Raw genomic sequence first — 20,647 nt, 5'->3', positions numbered from 1 at the left:
CAGCTTGCACCTGGCTGTAACTTGTGTGCTCCAAAATACTGCACCAAATCTAACTTCCCTATCTTAAACTGTAGTGCCACCATACAAGTATTAAGATGCCTATAGTGTAATAATCAAACACAGCACATTTACAAAAATAAACACTCGAACATATACATACATAAATCAGATAATTATTCTCAAACACTTAAATAAGTAACATAGTCCAAAAAATTAAACTCAGTGAATGGTGAGCAAATATGTAAGTGTCTTCTGTGTACAACAAATTTGAGAAAAATGTTCTTGTAAGATAGCAGAATGTAAGATTTAGTGGACTAAACAAAATATAGTAAAATACAAATTCAGTGCACATTGTCCAGGGAAGAAGAAAATCAACTGAAACTTTATTATTTAATTTCTGAGTTGATCTACTGTGCTTATTCTAAGTTGTAGTTTAGACATATCATTTTTGCTACTTTTTTCGCTGTCTGTTATTTTTTTCTCTTGCTTTGAAATTATGCGGTCACATGGAACATAGGTGGCCATAATACAAAGAGGTTGTTTCATTATTTCAAACAACACATGATTTTTTTTTTCACCACAGCAATGGCTGTTGTGATCTATGTATCAGTGGCATCTTCATACATTTATCAAGCTTGATTACACTGTAAGCACATGGATTGTCTACACTTTGCATCAAGCCTCCTATAGCTTGGTCAACATCTTGCCAAATGTTGCCACTGGTAGAGTTGAATGTGCTCACCACAGCTGGTTTGGCTGGTGGTGGATTGTATGAAGAACACCGAATGGGATTCTGTTGTATTGCACAGCACTTGTTAATTATGGCATTTTTTTTAATTGATGTCCAGGTTTTGGAAATCCATACTCCCTGAAGTGAGGAACCAATAGTGTTGCTTCACAAGTAGTTGCTTTATCTGCAAACTTTTGAACAAGTTTACCAGTTACTGCGTTAATGGCTTCATTGCTGTAATCTGAGTTTTTCAGTCTCAGACAATGACTTACCTTTGCTTAATAAGACAACTTTTGACAAGGTTACATTTCTTTTGCTGCTGGTTTCTGTTGTGACTTGCTCAAAAGGAGATAGTATTTCACAAGATTTTTCAGTAACTGACCAGTCTTCTTTGGACAGTTTTGTTTGTGAATCCACACTGAGGATGGCGAGGGTGCTTTGTAAATGCTCTCAGATTTTTTTTTTTTTTTAAAAAAGGGAAAAGTCAAACATTTCATATGTGGAATTCCATCTCGTAGGGTAATCTTGTTTTGGTGTTAAAATAGGGAAACACATTTGCTTCTGAATATTGTGTAATTTCTCAAGTGCTCGAGGACTTCTTTTGAAAAATTCCACTATTGACTTCACTTTTGCCCATGTGCCTGTAATTGGTTCAAGGCTTGCTTGCACAGTTAAACTCAGTGTCTATGTGACACAAGGTACATGCCACCATTTGCACATCACTACTGCCTCCACAATATTAGGTGCAAGCTATAATTTTGTTGGTACTACCCCAAGTTGAAGTCACATTTTGTGATTCACTGGAAATGTTTTCAGCCATATGCTTGTCATGGAATTTAAAATTAGATAACAAATATGACTTCAGATTGCAGTTTTCATCAGTGAAGTGAGCAGGCATTGCAATATACTTCTCATTTTTCACAGATAACCATCCATCAATCTTAATGCAGATGTAGGATGCAGCTTGCATTGCTGATCTTACACTAATGTATTGTTGAACACTTCAGAGAGTAAACTGTTGGAGAGTGTTTTTCTACCAGGAGTTACATAGTTTTCATTTAATAAATAAGTCATTTTTCTAAACTCTACACTCTCAGCTATATTAAATAGAAGATATTCTATGACAACAAGTCTTAAAATCTGTTCATCTATTTTGGCTTGTTTGGATGAAGGCACTGGTCTTGATGCAAATCCAGTAATCTTTGTTATCTACCACACTTACCCAGAACAGAACCGGTGGAAGTGGTGGGTATTTCTTGCACAGATTGTTCATCTTGACGCAAAGTCACTGAAATGGCAGACTCTTGAACAGTGCCGTGGAAACTGAACTGGTTTCGACACTGCCCAGATTCATAAAATCTGATTTCGATGCTTATGTCCCAAATGTCTGTTTAAGCAAGAAGTTGAACTTCTTTTAAAGGACAACACTGGTGAGCACAAGTTACATTTTATTTTCTCAAGATTCATCTTCACAAAATAATCTCACACTGGGCTTTGTAATGCTATAGCTGAAGACAGAAGAACCAACGCGATCAGAACTGGAGACGGGAGCAAACTGCAGAAACAACAGATAGCTGCTTGGATTCCAACATTCCATTGGTATGGATAATATACCCTTCCTGCATATTTCTGTACACACGGAAGGAATGATTATGGAGAATAGGCACATTGGCTATAGACTCACAAACAACGTCACGTAATTCAAATAAATAACAAAATATAAGACAAAAAATTTTTGTCCCCCAAGGTGTTTTGAACCATTACTATAAGTCCACCATGCTTCCCAGCCCTTCCCATTCACCATTAAACCATCAATGACCCATCAATCAAATTACTTGCAAGTATACGTACATCCAGTTTATGTATACTGATATGTCTAAAAACTGCCACTCTACACACTTATTGTATTCAAAAGTTAGAGGTTTACTTCCGTTTTTTAACATGATTACTGTACATGAACAGAGAAGCATATGTTATAAGAGATGTGTAACTTAAATGAATGTTTTTCACACTTTTATTGTTTTGGATGCGAATAGTGTGTGTTATTTTATTGTTTGTTAGCATTTATAAAACAGATACTACAGCATTTTGGAATAGGGCAGTCAATTAGAAATGAAGCTTTATTTTCGGAAATCTTGAGCTTCGTGCTGTTGTGTGTCAAAAAGATTTCGACCCTCTTGAAAGTGTTTTATGAAGTGGTATGTTAAACGTGTTTCAGTATCTGTGCCATGCCCAAATCTTGTCCGAGACAGAGCAGAATGAAACATCCTTGTTTCGATGCAATTAGTCTGTTCTAAGCACAGGTGGACTGAAATAGTGTTATTTTGAAACAACGAAACAGTGTCTGTGTCTGGCTCGAGATCGAATCTGGTCCAGCTATCCGAAACAGAATGGAATGAAACATCACTGTTTTGAAACATGGAAACAGTGGCCAAGACTAATTGATATGAATTACAAAGCTCATGCGTAAGTCATTGGCACTGAGCATGATGACAGAAAATCTTCTGTTCACACCGTTCTTCATATTGTGACGAAAATAATACTTCTTTATTCCATCTTTGTGTTTAAGACAAAGCAAGACTCAAGAAAATTTAAAAATCTATGTCCCTGACACTAAATTGAAGTAAAAATAAATAAAAACACAAAGTGAAGCTGAAAAGATAAGGTATATAATAATGTCGTGTGACTAAGGCCTCCCGTCGGGGAGACTGTTCGCCGGGTGCAGGTCTTTCGATTTGACGCCACTTGGGTAACTTGTGCATCGATGGGGATAAAAACACGACAACCAGTCCCTGAGGGGAGAAAAATCTCTGACCCAGCCGGGAATCGAACCCAGGCCCTTAGGATTGACATTCTGTCACGCTGACCACTCAGCTACCGAGGGCAGACAAAGGTAAGGTTACTACTGATAACAAAATAAATGGGATATAGGCATCCCGTTTAATATTTTGCAGGACAACAGGTCACATAATGAAAAACTGGTAGTACTATTAAAAACGCGACATCTGGTCACCCTGATTTATGTTAATGGGATACTCCACAAACAGTCCCATTAGTGTGTGAATAAATAGAAGCACTACCTTGTAAAATATATCTTGGCTGATTCCGGGTATCAAGGTGTTACTTCAGTCAGTTTGAGCGCTAACATGAATGTCTCTCAAGTGTATACATTAACATAAGTTCTTGTTTTGTTATATAATATACCACATTTGTTTTCATGTGTGAAGATTTCAGTTGATGAGGTACAATTTACTCTTCTGTATTCATTACTGTAAATTTTCATTACTGTATAAAATAAGAAAAATGTCCCTCACTGACTCATTCCATATCATAGCAGCTCAGCTGCTACTAGGATCAACATAAATCTTTAATAAAAATAACTAAACAAATAAATGTGAAGTAAAAACTAGTTCAGGACTTGAAACACATCAAGCTTTTCAATAAGGACCATAGTTTGTGACTGAAGACATATGTTTTTTGTTTATATTGCATGAATGAAAATCACTATGAATAAAATTAAAAGTTTAGCTGCTCATAGAAAATAATTTTAAACAGCATTAGGCTTAGTGAAAATAGGATTACTAGGCACAATGTTGTACATTAGTTAATTGCTTCTCATTTGTCAACATCATTAATATCTATATCAGAAAAGTTGTAGTTGCTGAAATCACAATTCACATCAGCACAACAACATGCCAACAAATCAGCAACTAGTGTTAACTCATGCAGTGTGTTCCACTCATTTCTGCAGAGCACAGTTACATTCCATTTTTCCTGAGCACATGCCACTGTGTTCGAACGGGATACTCTAACTGACATGTTTAGCACTAATAGCCTTTATATGTTAGGGTGAATGAAAGTGGATTCCCCAGGAATACAAACAGAGCCTCTTTGGTCTGAAGTGTTGAGATGATAGATGTTCATATTACATTCTGTAAAGGGTTAATTTTTTATCATCATTTGTAATGGATTAATTGTGATAATTATCGTTTGTTGCATGCCTCAGATATTGTGGCCTGCTGCAGACTTCATACTTGCTTAATTATTGTCAGTCTCTGTGATTTCTCTTTGGTTGTTTGGAGCTCCTGTACCACAAGAAAAGTTCTGGCAAATGTTTGTCACTCACTCATTTCACCGAAGAATTCCTGTTGGGTGGTAATTTTAAATTTTGTTTCTCAAACTGTAAATGAATATTTAATTTTCTGTGTCATCTTGTTATATATAATACTGTTATAAGAATCATTCATACATTCTTGGACTCTTCGTCATTTCCCAGCTCCAGTTTTATGGGTGTGACACACAAGCACTTGCCAATTTGTTCTGTAACTGTACAGTTTCATTCCATGAAATCATCCTAGCTCCACCTCATTTTCGTCATCTCTGTCTTTACTGTTCCCTTGGTATTTTCTTTGATCTTTCCGCTGGTACTTCTGCACTGACGTATTTTCTTGTTTTACATTCTCTGTCCTCACCAACTGGCCACACCATAGCAGTTTGTAATTCCCTGTAACATCAGTAACTGGAGGGCTCTTCAGAAATTGTTGTGCTTACTGATGCAAAGGATACTGATAAAGGGGCCAAACACATATATACCATACACAACTGGGAGCATAAAGCAACAGGCATACAGTGGTTCAGCACAAACAGCTTACCCGTTAATCTTCCAAAGACTTAAGTTATCCAATTCCAAACAGATGGTGGGTGGCAGAGAGTAGTTCTGGTACCAATATCCAAACCTTCTCCCCCCTGCTGTCCTATTTTTCTCATCATGGTCATTTCATGACCATGTATGTGAGAGGAATTAATATGTTGTCCAACTGTTCCCATAAAGTACTCTCTCAAAATTTCAATAATAAACTGCTCCATGGTCCGCAATGCTTCTCTCATAGTGGTTGACACTGAAGTTCATAAATCATCTTGTAATACTCTGTGCCAGGTGTTCATCAGTCTGGCAACCTGAATTGCTGCATTTATGGAGTGAAGTGCTGTTTATGTGGTGTTGCTCTTGTGCGGCCAGGTTCTGTGCTGTCACATGAACTCTCTGGGCTGAGTAGGTACTCTCGGCTGATGTGGCAGTCTTGCTGTGTTGAGTAGTGTGTTAGGATGTGCATCTTCTGTAGGACAGCAACAGTTTTGTAGTAGTGATTGCCAGAGGTGGCTTTATTGGACCAGTAGGTCTCTCCAGTTTAGATGTCACATAGAGTGTTGGATTCCTGCGGTTGTGGAACAAGGTGGATAACTGACTCTTGCAGCAAACTTGAATAATGTGAGCTATTTTAGATTGCTTGTCTTTTATCTTGGTTGTTACCAGTGTAGGTAGCTACTGTCATTGCATTGCTGCATTGGGATCCAAGTCATTGATTTGGTTGCATGGTTTGCACTTGCTCAAGTACAGGCATTGTGTCTGTTTGGCAACATTTGTGGATGCCATGCTGAGCAGCTTTCTGCTTTGGGCAGTTGCTTTGCACAATTATTTATTTAACTGTTCATGAAGTTGTTTGCTGTGTGTGCCTGTACCTTCCTGCTACAAAGTAGTGCAGTCTTGTTGTGAATGAATGGTTTGCTAATGTTGTTATGGTTATGAAAACTGATCTTCTGCATAAACTTTTGCCTGACTCAAAGAACAATATACCTATGGATTAAAGTGACTGTGGTTAAGTGTGTGATTCTCACCAACCATGGGTGCTGCAGATAAGGTTGTGTATTACTTATTGCTATACAGTGTTGTTAGCATAGAACATTTGTTCACAAAAAGTTGTGTGAGCCTTGGGTAAGCAATTTTCCTATGCACTGGAATTGTTTTGCTACCTTGGCTACAAAGCAGTCACTTCTAGGTCACTCTTGTGCTAGTGGCTTTAGTTCAGTTCACGATAGTAGGCTGTTGATGCAATTTGCTTGTGGTACTCCATCTGGTAAACAACGAGATATTTTGCCTATTGTGTTCATGTTTTAAGACTGAAATCAATATTGTCTGTGTGTGGGTGAAACTTATTAAAACATTCTGCCGGGCATTATTGTGGAGAGGCTACCTGTGGGTGTACCCAAACAGTGGTTTATGTCCTCAGTGCTGGCTATTGTGAACAGTGTTAGTAGCAGTGCTTACAGTTGTTTGATTTGGTTACATGTAATAAAGTGTGTGATTCTCACCAACCATGGGTGCTGCAGATAAGGTTGTGTATTACTTATTGCTATACAGTGTTGTTAGCATAGAACATTTGTTCACAAAAAGTTGTGTGAGCCTTGGGTAAGCAATTTTCCTATGCACTGGAATTGTTTTGCTACCTTGGCTACAAAGCAGTCACTTCTAGGTCACTCTTGTGCTAGTGGCTTTAGTTCAGTTCACGATAGTAGGCTGTTGATGCAATTTGCTTGTGGTACTCCATCTGGTAAACAACGAGATATTTTGCCTATTGTGTTCATGTTTTAAGACTGAAATCAATATTGCCTGTGTGTGGGTGAAACTTATTAAAACATTCTGCCGGGCATTATTGTGGAGAGGCTACCTGTGGGTTTCCTAGCATAAACTAAAAGTAGTGTGGCTGCACTCAAATATGTTTAGTGAGCTCCGTAGTTGTAGTCTAAGGTTAATTTTCTGTGTAAAATCTGAACGGTGAATAGGGATAGGCCCTGACAGATAATTAAGAGATTATATACTGTGGTTTTTCCACTGTAGGCTAGGCAGATTACTAACTATTTAAATTAAGTCATTTGTAATACCAAGGCCAGTGCCAGAAACCTAGACCAGCCTCGTATTAAGTTATTTGCAAGGCATGCTGTCGAGTATGAGTAGTGCTTTTACAATGTGGATAAGTATACTAGCAGGTCAGATTGGTAAACTTAAAACTAGGCAATGGGTGTTATTTGAGTAGATGGTTCATGTGTAGTCATGTGTGTGTTATATCACAGTGATCTCTTGTATGTGTCTGTGTCCAATGCTTTATTAGCAAAATGCAGAGTGCTCTAAAGTTACCTGTACAGATTTCTAGGACTTGAAGAGGGGACTGGGTAGACAATAATTTGAACTGGAACCTATGTCTGAAAACATACTGTGTTTGTTCTATAGTTGTTTGAAAACATGTTTGCTAGGTAGGTGTGCAATAAAGTGGTCATGGTAGGGAGGAGGAAGGGCACTTATGTCAGGTCAGGTGACGTAATTTGACATCTGCCTATCTGTTCTACCTTTCCAAGCTGATGTGAGCCTCATTCACATGTCTATGAATGTTAAATCAATGTGGTAGAGTAAATATTTGGAGAATACGCTGACATGATCCTTCTGCATGGCGAAGCACATGGTAATGAAAGAGCTGCTCATTGCCTTAATGCCAGACTCCATCGCATAGCCTTTTCATCACAACTGTGCAACGGCTTTGAGAAAGGGGTACCTTCACTGTCAGCAAGCATGACTCAGTACTTGAAGGAGATGCTACCACCCGAACTGGTAGAGGCCATAGCGTAAACCACAGTGTTTGTGAAAACTGATTAGGTTTTCTTTTTGTTTCTTTGCTTATTAATGAGAGAAATTGTAAAACAAATGATGCATTGGGTCATACTTAATGAAATACTTGTAAAAGTGGTCATCTTACTAACATGTTTTCAAATGACTGCAGCATTTACCGACAGGGGGTTCCCTCAGTACTCTCTATAAGTCCCAGAAGTTTGTAAGGAGAATTTTAGAGCACCCTGTATACACAAAGGAGTACCATTCACATTTTAAGCACAAAGCTCCAGTTCTCTTCAAAGTACGGTCAACTTGCGCAACTATACTTGGCTAATCTTTTGTCCCATTTTCAAAACATTGTTGAAATTCATCTTTTGTGATGCTTGACAGCATGTCCACCATTTTACATTCATCCTGGCAACATCAGCAAAATGCTTTCCTTTCATATCACTTTTCATTCCCAGAAACAATAATGAGTTGCACTGGGCAAGGTTGGATGAGTATTCAGGGTGAGGAAAAGGAGTCATGCTATTTTTGTCACATAGACAGGGCTGTGTGAGTAGGGGCACTGTCATGGTGGAAAAACCAGCCACCTGACTGCTACAAATCAGGCCACTCAGGCTGCTTCCAATGCACACTCTTGTGCAGCGATCTTACAAAGCCTGGTTAATGGTCTGACCCTGCAGAACAAACTCTGAATGGAAAAAAAAGAAAAATCTTGCACTGGCAGCTTGATTGCTGCTTTTATTCAGGATTGTAAGCACCTCTTCATCTGAAACAGATTTATGGCCATCAATGTCTTTCTTCAAGGCTCCAAAAATATGGAAATCACTTGAGGAGGGATCAGGACTGTTTAGAGAATGCGTAATGGCTTCCCAGTGAAACTTCTGCAGCATTTTGAAAACAACTTTGGCAACATATGGACAGGCCCACATGGTTTTTTGTTTACTTTGAGTACACTGCAGAAGTTTTGCTGGGAAGCCTTTTACATTCTTCTTACAGTCCAAATCTCTCCCTATGCAATTTCCATATTTTTGGAGCTCTGAAGAAAGACATTAGTGGCTGATGATTTGCTTCCGATGAAGAAGTGCACACCTGTGCACAACTGTGGTTCTATAGCCAACATTTTTCCATGAAAGCATTGACTGCCTTGTCTCACAATGGGACAAAAGTATTAACAGTTATAGTGATTGCTTTTGAAATAATAACTGTTTACTTACTTTTTTCCATCTGTCTTGTTTCCATTTGACTTCCCCTTATATATAAACATATATAAAGTAAATTACGTATGATTCCCATGATTCTCAGTGTGAATGGATTAGTACTAGCCATAATTTGTTGTTAGTACACATTACAGCAGTGGCTGCTTCTGCCTGTTAATGTGTAACTTGACTTATTCCACATCCAAGAAGTCTCCCCTTCATGATGCAATTTACAGAACACAATTGGTAAGTAGTGGATATTTTTCTAGCAGTTATCCTCTTTGTTTTTCTTTTTGTTGTTGTCTTTCTTAGGCTTCTGATTTATGGTTCTGATGAATTTAATTTCTTCAACTTTTCTTAGTGGATTTAAAGATTTGATCCATAACTATGTTAAATGTTAATGGTGATAATAAACTTTTTATTGAGCTCCTTTCCCTATTACAAAGCTCTCAGATCTTTCATCTGCTATGTGACCACAGCTATAATATTGTTAGTGTAACATTTTATGGCATTATTGTTCATAAATTTCGTGATGGTAGTGGACTCTGAGAGAAATGATATGACCCAAAATATAAATTACTGTATAGGTATGTCTATGGTAAACTGATTCTGTAGACAAAATTAACAACTGCCATTGCTGAGAGGTGGTTTACCTGACCATTTATATGGCAACTATCTTGTGCCCTTATATTAAGTATATGGCATTTAGTTTCATTTCTATATGCTTCTACCACTGATTATCACACTTGTTCAACATTATTTCCTTCCTTGCCTTGCTTGTTAGGACAGCTTCATGGAATACTAACAACAAGCAACTAGTAGGCTTTTAGTTCTCACAAACCTTAACTCATTTAATTGCACAGAAAATAGTCATTCATAGCGTAAGTGGTATTCTTTTCTAATGTTTTGTCCACAGTTATGTAATTTTCACAATTGAAAATGTATTTGTAATATTTCCAAAATATGTGCATACTTACAATACTTCCCTCGATGTTGCCTCTGCAGACTTCCTCAGTCTGTATGTTGAATGTGATACAAGCTTCCAAGAGTAAAGCTTCTAATTCATCTTTTGATTTCCCACTCTTGTAATACTCCAGTACTGCATTCACAAATACATCACAGAGTACACAAGTGGTCTCCTGGTCCTGTAACTCAGAATATAAGGAGGGTAACAAGCAATGTCTTATTTATTACAACAGTTATTAAATTTTCCACCACAACAACACTTGCATCTGTGTAAAATCACAATACATAGTAATTATTTTGAAATTTTAGTAGTGGATACCTTTTGCAAAGGTTTTGTCATGTGTAGGTAAGTATTCATATTGTAAATGCACATTTATATTTTTATATTGGATAAAATTATGTCTACTGGTTCTATGTTTTATAATAGTTCACAATTCTGCACTTGCTCTCAGGCAAGATTTTGTTTATGTGACTTGTGAATACCCCTCTTGAAACCACCAATATGATTTAAGTTGACCCCATAAAGTGCCATTATTTAGTTGGTTGGTTGATTTGGGGGCAGGGAACCAAACAGCAAGGTCTTTGGATTAGGGAAGGATGGGGAATGAAGTCAGCCACGCCCTTCCAAAGGAACCATCCCAGCATTTGTTTGAAGTGATTTAGGGAAATCATGGAAAACCTAAATCAGGATGGTTGGATGTGGTATGAACCATTGGCCTCCTAAATGAGCTCTGTGTGCTAACCACTGCGCCACCTTGCTCAGTCCACTATTTAGTACTTGTAGCATTCTGTGTGAACAGTAGCCCACAGCCAAAAAATAGCACCCCTAGTGAAATGAATAAACATGTCACAGGCCTATTTAATAAATTTAATGCTGATGAATAATAGTTTGAAAAGTAACAAGAAACAGAATTCCATTAACAGCATTTTTTATTATTTTGCTAAAGTCTTTGGTAGCATGAGGTTGCCCTCTTTGAATTTTAGTTGCTGTGTAAATCTCTACTATTATGGCAAATGTTTGTATATGTAAATGAAACTATCTTGTATATTCTGTTGGTTGACTATGCATTTGGCATACTTCTAAGCACTGAATCTGGCACTGGTGAATCATAATGTGTTATGGCGACGTGTATGATCACCGAAATATTGTGCCCATTGGACACTGTAGACCAGCAGTACACCCGTGGATATTTTGATTATCAAATACTCCGGGAGAAACTCAAGAATCACATCATACACCTTTAAGGGGAGGAGATGTACCGCAGCATGAAGAAATTTGAAAAGTTGCGCCACCGTAGATGTCGTTTGCTAAGTACTCTTGCCTTTCTAAAGAGATGTCATTCCGAGAATGTTGTTCCAAGTTTTGCTAAGGTTATGCATCATATCGATTCTGCAGCAGCTAAAAGAATCAAGAAACGTGCCAGCCTTGCATTGGTACGTGAGAGAGTGCAAGTCACCCGCCGGAGCCTTGAGTTTATCTCACAGGAATTACTCAAACTACATTTGCAACTGGCTAGTAATTTCACTTCTTTTTCATGGTATTGGATTGATGGTGACACCTGGGTTGCAGCTGATTCCGCCCATAAGAAGGCAACGGGACATCAAACAGCTAAGTTCTCACGTCTCCTTGACAAACCATCTCTGCAGGTTCCGTGCAAGACTGTCATCAATTTGAGTGGCATGGTGTTGAGTGATGATGCGGTATCAGTTTTGCAGAAAGGTCTCAACTTCGCTCCCACCCCCAAGTTCACTCCGGTCACAGAAATTGTTAGTGCTGTTGAACAGGTTGCTGCTCGACTTCCGTCTGAATCAGCTGAGGAAATACGTCGTGAAACTTGTCGTGCGTTGACGAAATCCAAGCTGATGAAGTCAAATATCACCAGTAAAGAGAGGGCGGCCATTCCTGATCTGAGGGAGCTCTCTGAAATTGTTGTCTTACCGGCTGACAAAGGCAATGCTACAGTTGTTGTCTCCCATAAGGACTAGACTGATAAGATGCAGAGCCTGCTAAATGACGTATCCTACCGGAAGATCGGCGTTGATCCTACAAAGAAGGTGGAAAACAAGACGAGGTCGCTTCTCAAGGACGCAGATTTACCAGAGGGTGACGCCAAGAAATTGTTACCCCAAGGTCCGGTACCGCATAGACTACATGGACTCCCGAAGGTTCACAAAGAGGGGGTACAATTACGCACCACTGTCAGCAACTTCAGGGCACCTACGTATTTGTTGGCCAAATACCTGACGGGAATATTAAGTCCTTATGTGGGTAAATGCCCTCATCACATCCGTAATTCCATGGATTTTATTAAACGCCTTGATAGCTTCAGGTTGGATGAGTCAGATGTCATGGTGAGTTTTGACGTCGTTTCCTTTCCTTGTTTACGAGGGTACCCCTGCAAGAGTCACTGGAATTGATTAGTCAGAAGTTTGACGAGAAGACCACTGAACTTTTTAGGCATGTCTTGACTTCCACGTATTTTCTTTTCAATGGAGAATACTACGAACAAACGGATGGAGTCGCCATGGGTAGCCCACTCTCACCGGTGGTAGCGAATTTGTACATGGAGAACTTCGAGGAGGAAGCCCTGTCGTCATCCGAATGGAAACCTACTTGCTTTTTCCGTTACGTGGACAACACGTTCGTCATCTGGCCACATGGTATGGATAAACTCCTCGATTTCCTTACACATCTAAACTCCATACACCCCAACATCGAATTCACTATGGAGACTGAAACGGAGGGTAAATTACCTTTCCTTGACGTCTTGGTCAAGAGATGGGCTGACGGCACCTTAGGTCATGGGGTGTATCGGAAGACAACGCACACTGATCTGTATTTGCACGCAGACAGCTGCCACCACCCTTCACAGAGGAATGGGGTACTTAAAACTCTAGTACATAGGGCGCGCACTATCTCTGACACAGAGAGTCTACCCCAGGAATTGGAACATCTGAGAACTGTATTTCGAAAAAATGGGTACTCTGAGTGGCAAATTCAACGTGTGCTCCGCCCAACCACTACGGCACAACCTGTGGAGATGGATGAAATCACGAGGGAGGAGGTAGGCACTGCGTTTATTCCATATACAGGCGCACTCTCGGGGAAAATCGCCCGCATTTTGAAGAAACACCGGGTCGGAACTGTTTTTTGTCCTCCGAATAAAACTCGTGCACTGGTGGGGAGCGCCAAAGATGACTTCGGTTTGAGGAAGGCCGGCGTGTACCAGATTCCTTGTCAATGTGGCAAGTCGTATATCGGTCAGACGATGCGTACCGTCGAGGATCGATGCCGTGAACACCAGAGGCACACTCGACTGATGTATCCGAGCAAGTCGGCGGTCGCTGAACAATGTTTGTCGGAAAATCACGCTATGGCGTATGAGCGCACTAGGATTCTGGTACTGACGTCGAGATACTGGGACACCGTTGTTAGAGAGGCCATCGAAATTCACACCAATGACGAAATCATAAACCGTGACTGTGGCTATAATCTTAGCAACGCTTGGGAACCAGCGATTGGATTAATCAAGAGTAAATCGAGCAAACGTATAGGTGTGACGACCACGGCGGACAGAGCCATCACAACGACGTCATCTCAGACGCCGTCGCAATCTGTTCCACCGTGCGACCGAGGCGCGGGGCGCGGACGGCGGAGGGAGCGCGCCGCGGGCGGAGGGTATTTCAATCGGCCGCCGCCGCGACCGAACCCAGTTCCCTCTGAGCAGCCTTAGCGTACGGATCTTCGTGCCGGCACGTTCAAAGGAGCTCAGTCCATCAGTTCACCTGATGATGGCGACGTGTATGATCGCCGAAATATTGTGCCCGTTGGACACTGTAGACAGGAAGTACACCCATGGATATTTTGATTATCATACTAGATCTTTTCAAACGATGTGACTACAAGAAAGTACGTGGTTAGCTTATTTGGTGGAAAAATCTGGATGTTTTTGCAAGTACTGCTTGTTATTTTTCCATACCGAAAATGGTGGGAAATGAGACCACTAAGTAGTAGGGGCATTGGTTATTCAGGCTTTTACCAATAAAAAAAACAAAACAAAGAAAACTACAGGGAAATGTTTAGCAAACATGAGAGCTTATCATATCATAAGAAATATGTTTTGATTGTTGAAAACACAGAAACTATAGTTAAGAAAAAAGATGAAAATATCATCAATCAAGTAAATACCCAAAGAAGGCTAGATATTGAGATTAATAGAAAATTGATAATCCCCATAATACAAATAATTCGATTTTGTGGAAGGCAGCAAATAGCTCTAAGGGGTCATCGTGACACTGGGCGAATAATCCTTGAAGAATTGGTCGAAAATGATGGGGATTTTCGATCGTTGTTAGGATGCAGAGCCAACAGTGGAGATACTATTCTTAAAGACCACTTAACGACCAGTGGTGGGAAGATGATGTATACAAATTCTTGCATTTAAAACGAAGTTATTACTTGGTCACTTAATACAATTAAATATTGTAGAAAACGTCAGAAAGCCTGTTTTTTACTCGATTTTAGCAGATGAAACCACTGACGTCTGTCAAATCGTACAATTTTCTCTCTGTGTACGTTACATAGAAGAGCGAACTTTCAAAATCAGGGAAGATTTTCTGGCATTCGTCCTTGTTTATGGCGCTACTGGAGCAGGTTTGGCTAACACACTATTGAAGACCTTGTCAACATTACAGCTTGACCTGAACAAAATGAAAGGCCAAGGGTACGATGGCGCTGCCATGATGAGTGGGCAGTTAAGAGGAGTACAAGCTTCCATCACAGAAAAGCTACACATTGTTCTTCACACACTCTAAATTTTTGTTTGTCAGATGCGAGCAACACACCTTTTATAAGAAACTGTATGGGTGTCACAAAAGAAGTCTGTGGATTCTTTCATTCGTTAGCCAAAAGAACAGAAATATTGAAATCAATGATATCTGAATGTTGTCCAGAACAAAAGAAAAAGAAACTTATTTCAGTGTGCGAAACCCAGTGGGTAGAAAGGTACAACTCAGTACTTTTGTTGAAAGACATTTTGGAGCCTATCTTTCTCTCCCTTCACAAAATAGAAGAAGAATTAAGTGACACAACATCTAAGGCTCAAATTCTAAGAAGTGCTTTAGTCAATTTTCGTTTCTTGTTAATCTTTTTGTTTTGAGACTGATGCTGTCAACCACCCATAACTTATCTGAGCAGTTTGAAAACAAAAATATTGATGTTACACAAACCTTGACTAATGTTATGAGTATCTTACACCTTCTGTCAAAGGAGAGAGCAAATACAGATGACTCATTTAAAGCCTTGTATAATGAAGTGAAGACATTCGCTGCCAAACTTGACATTAAGGAAGAGATTCCAAGAATTTACCGCCTTCATTCAGCAGTCCCTTACACCACAGAAGAAGAATAACATCGACGAGCTATTTATGTGCCATACCTGGACGATTTTTGTGTCTCACTTAAAGAATGCTTTGATTCTCACAAGGAAACAGTTGTATCCTTACGAAACATCATCTCACAGTAGTGTAAAACAACAGATTTCCTTTTATTGGACGTTGCTTTTAGTTTCTACGAAGAAGACGTGTCACACAAAGAAATTATGGAAAGTGAGTTTATGCTGTGGAAAGAAAAGTGGAGTGAGGAAAATTCTTGAAATCTTCCAAAAACAGCTATGAGTTCTCTTCAAAAATGTGACAAGACTTTCTTCCCCAACGTTTATACCCCTCTGAAATTACTCGCAGTTCTTCCCGTTTCTGTCGCAACCACAGAGTGAACTTTCTCCAGCCGAGAACACTGAAGACATACATAAGGAACAGTTTATCTGAAAGCTGGCTTAACAGACTTGCTTTATATTCTGTCCACAGAAACACTATAACTAGTGGCGATGAGGTTCTTGATAAGTTTGCGAGTGTACCAAGAAATCTGAATTTTGTTTTGTAAACATTGTTCTACATGAAAAGTGACGTTTCTTTTTAATGTTATGTATTATTGTTATTGTCAGTTCGATAAACAATTATTAAAACAAACTTTGTTGCATTGTCATTTGTCAAACAGTCGATTTAATAAACATTCTTGTAAGGTTTCTCCAAAAAAATACGTACTCAATACAGTCTTTTGAATTATAGTAGGTAAAACACACATGCATGTATACACAAAAAGAAAAAAAGTAGAGGTGTTGGTAATTTACACTTACGTGACAGAATAAATCAATATTTATAGCTAGAATCACTCCAAACACGATAATCACAATCCCATTTTCACTCTTTTAGTTTGGATTAGTGTTTGCAGATGAGATATTTTTAAAATCTTGACTGTTTGAAATATAATATTATTGTCTCGCTATGTTGGTTCTCCAGTGTTTCCTCGACGCTGTTATAATCACAAGATGCAGAACGCTGCGACAATGTACAGTACATTATTGAATTCGACACTGTCGCGCTAGTCAGCATCTCGTAATTACAAAAGCGGAGAGGAAACAAAGTGAGCCGCTGGACAACCATCACAGTGAAGCAATAATAACTGAGATTTTCATCATTTGTTTTTTTTAAAATAACTACATTTTTATGGTTTAATGTTAACAATAAAAAAGCTTGATCTTGGTAAAGTAAAAGGGGCTTAAGCACAAATTATCCTCTGAATATAATCAGCAAAACTGATACAAAACATCTTGGTGTATCTACTTAAAATTACTTAACCTATCTTTACATTAATCTTGCCCCCCCCCCCCCTCCCCAAGGTGCATGCTATATTCGCCACTGATTATAACTGCCACAGAATGAGCTTTTAGGTTCAGGAAATTTAGCTAAGCCAAATTAATACTGCATAGATTACTTGGTTGTATGGGTATATCTCAGAGAACATACCTTTTGGCTCAGATCTGAAAGATATTCTGAATCAATCTTATTTGTCAGGGCGAGATGATGCAATGCCTCTTGAAAGTGAGGTGGCTTCACTCCTGATGAATGAAATGTCTCCAGCCCACTCATAAACATCTCTGTTAAAGCTTTGTGCCTCCATGGTTCTGCAATATAGAGTTTAATAGTGTTAAAAAAGTAGTCAAAAGTAAACTGGAAGGATTTATGTAGGGAATTTTTTCAATGTGGCAACAATTGCTAAACTTCTTATAATAAAAAAATATCAATGAAACTTAATACTGCCTCCTTTATGTGAAGTACTAGTCTCATAGTGATGCAAACAGTGAAGTGATTATTTGGATCATGTTTATTACAATAAAATAAAATTTTCTGATACTGCTGTGATGCTATCAAAATGTTTACAAGTAGTAATATATAAATCTATGTGTATGGTGTTGTATGGGCTCTATTATATGATTAACCTCTGTTTAATTTTATTATTTGATTATTTAATTTTAGTTTGGAAATGATCAGATCTTTCTTGTGTAGGACTGGTACAGTATGTAAATGATACCAACAAATACTATTATATGCTTCATTTTTATAATCTATATTGTTCAGGATGTAACTGTGACTTAGCTGATGACAATGGTATAACTATTTTTCCGAGAAAAATTATATTGAAGTAATTATTCAAAATTTCAAAGAAATATTTAAAATCTAAGTTTAAGGAAAAATACTTGCACTTGAAATTCCAACTTTGCTAATAAGGATACGTTTTAAGACTGATATACCTCATCTGAAAACCATTATTTCCTTCTGTGTAAATAATATCTCGTATTTTTTCAAATTTCGGAATTCAGGAAACATCACTACTCAGTAATGTAATAATGTTATGTAATGATCCACATTTTAGAGCAGTGTTACCATTTCAATGGCAGATAGATGTAATTGTTACCTGATTCCTGTCTGATATTTTGTTATTGAATACTTAACTGCTCTGTTTTTTGATGTTTTGTAAAACACTTCCTACACCAAGCCTCGAATAGGAGCTATGAATAGTGTCATAGCTAGTGACTAGCAAAATCGTTGTAGAATTCAGTCACTAAATCAGTCTTCATTTACATTTCAATGAGATACCTTCTATGAGGCCAGTCTCCTTTGAAATGGTATGAAGCCAGTTTTGGTTTTTATATATTATGCAGCTGTGACTGAAAACTTTCTAACTGGAATATTTGTCTGTGACACTGAAAATCTGGAATGAAGAAAAAATGTCAAGATGGGCATTTTCATTCATATTAGAGCCTGAACATTAGTTTTGTTCATAAATATACAAGGTCCAGGATCTGAAGTGAACATTGTTGATGCTGACCACCAGAAAGCTTAATTGAGACCAAGAAAAGCTTTTTTAAAGATAATTCAACTTTCTTATATAAGTATGTACTACTTTCTCTCTCCAAAAAGAAACTAAAAATGCAATTTCATTATCACGTAATGTGTGCACTTACTGGATTAGAGAGCCACGTAGTTACATGATACACCAGCCTTAACAATCGTAACCAGATGCTTCATATGTGAATTAAATGTTTTGTTGATCATTTGCATTCTGAGAGATATTGGAATATACAGTTATTCAGATGTTCTCACTGAACTTCCCCCATTATCTCAGTAAGTTGCCACTTTGTATCTCCTCACCCAGAAACCAGAAGCAGGGTGGCAGTTAATGACAAAAGAGGAAAGGAGTTGAAAGGCCATTAAAAGAGCCCCTTAGGAGAGGAAGAACACGTAGATCAACATCATCTGACATGAGTAGGTAGCTTATTTTCAAAAATATAAATATGATAAAAAAGATTTTCTTTAAGGATATTTGATGGAAAGTCATCAAGCAAAACAGAAGTGATATGCAGTATTCCCCAAGAAAGTGTTATAGGCCCCCTAATGCTCTTAATGCATATGAATGATTTATGAGACAATCTGAGCAGCCATCTTAGATTGTTTGTAGATGGTGCTGTGATTTACCACGTAGTAAAGTCATCAGAAGATCAAAATCAATTGCAAGATGATTCAGACAAAAATCTGCATTGCACAAAAAGTGGAAATTGACCCTAAATAATGAAAAGTGTGAGTACTAAAAGAGATCTGTTAAATTTAAGTTACATGATAAATCACACAAATGTGAAGGCTGTCAATTCAATTATATAGCTGCAGGTAACAATCAACAACTTAAACTAGAATGATCACATAGATGGGCTGTTCAAACCTTATGGGTCAAACTGAAACAGGTGATAGTAGGTCTACAACCAGTTATATTGAGATAGGGAATCAGTGGTTGGAAATGCATATTTATTGTGTTATGGACATACACAGCATATGCCACATAACAGCAACGTAGGTCATAGTAATTGTCCTAAGTGAAGACCTCCAACGCACGCATGGCAAAGGTGCATGACATTCTACTGCTCTCACAAAGATTCCTGCTGTCTGTTGTATCAGGAGACAGGCAGTTTGGACCCTAGCAAGCAGGTCTTCATCTGTTACTACAGGGTTTCATACACCAACGTCCTGGCATAACCCCAGGGGAAAAAGTTCAGAGGCAATTGTACTGCCCGCCCCTTCCAGTCCAACGATTTGGTGTTCAGGTGCTTGTGGGTACTGGTGCATTGTCATGTTAAAGTCACAACATTTTGCGAAAGCAAGGGGTACAGTCTGCAAAAACTGTGGCAACACATCTTGCATGAACGCCAGGTAACATGGAGACCACTCAAATGGGAGGCAGCGAATAAGGTCCTATTACGTGATCTTGGACCATACCTGCTATTACACTGACAGAGAATCAGTACTGGTGGCCATCAATGTGGGTGGTATTGCGATTGCCCTCTCTCTGAACGTGGCTGTAGTGGCTGTTGAAAACGCCATCATAGGTGAATGAGGTCTCATCCATGAACAATACACACAGTACAAAGGTCAGAACTAGAGCACTGGAGTGGATAATCCTTTGACAGAAGTGAATGTGGGACTTAAAATCCGTTGGTCCTAGTTCTTGCACATATTCCTTATGATAAATGCGTAATACCTGTTCCACCAGCACTCTCCACACTGTATCCTCCCTAGTGTACATTTCACAGACAAGATGGCGGTTGCTTATTGCTGGCTTGTTGGCTACACGATGCAGCATCGTTCCTCAAAGTCTGGTGTTCTCCCACGTATTTGGCGGGAGCCCTGGCTGGCTCTCTGTGGCGTGAGTGACATTGTCTCTCGGAAGTTGGTATCCACTGAGATAAACATCATCCAGTTAGGATGACACCTGATGGGAAAGCGTTCACTGTACATTCATGTTGCTTTATAGGTACTGTATCCTGCTGCGCTGTACATTAGCTGTCTGTCTGCCAACGCTCATGATGAGTAACATTCCGTCTTTGACTGTGTGTCATGCACTGTACTCAGTAACGCATCTCGC

At 38.8% G+C, this 20,647-nt stretch overlaps 1 protein-coding gene across 1 annotated transcript in view; it reads right to left on the bottom strand.

Annotated features, from left to right (window-relative positions):
* LOC124775934 (sphingomyelin phosphodiesterase-like) overlaps positions 1-20,647 on the bottom strand; it is a 158,092-nt gene that overhangs the window by 101,937 nt on the left and 35,508 nt on the right. Inside the window, exon 2 of the mRNA XM_047250779.1 lies at positions 17,200-17,357. Within this exon, the coding sequence (XP_047106735.1) occupies positions 17,200-17,357 (158 nt within the window). The remainder of the gene's footprint in view (positions 1-17,199; positions 17,358-20,647) is intronic.

Source organism: Schistocerca piceifrons, chromosome 2, assembly GCF_021461385.2.
Source record: "Schistocerca piceifrons isolate TAMUIC-IGC-003096 chromosome 2, iqSchPice1.1, whole genome shotgun sequence".
Lineage (NCBI taxonomy): Eukaryota > Metazoa > Arthropoda > Insecta > Orthoptera > Acrididae > Schistocerca > Schistocerca piceifrons.
The sequence above is the reverse complement of the archived record's forward strand: the minus strand, read 5'-3'. Positions and strand labels throughout refer to the sequence as shown.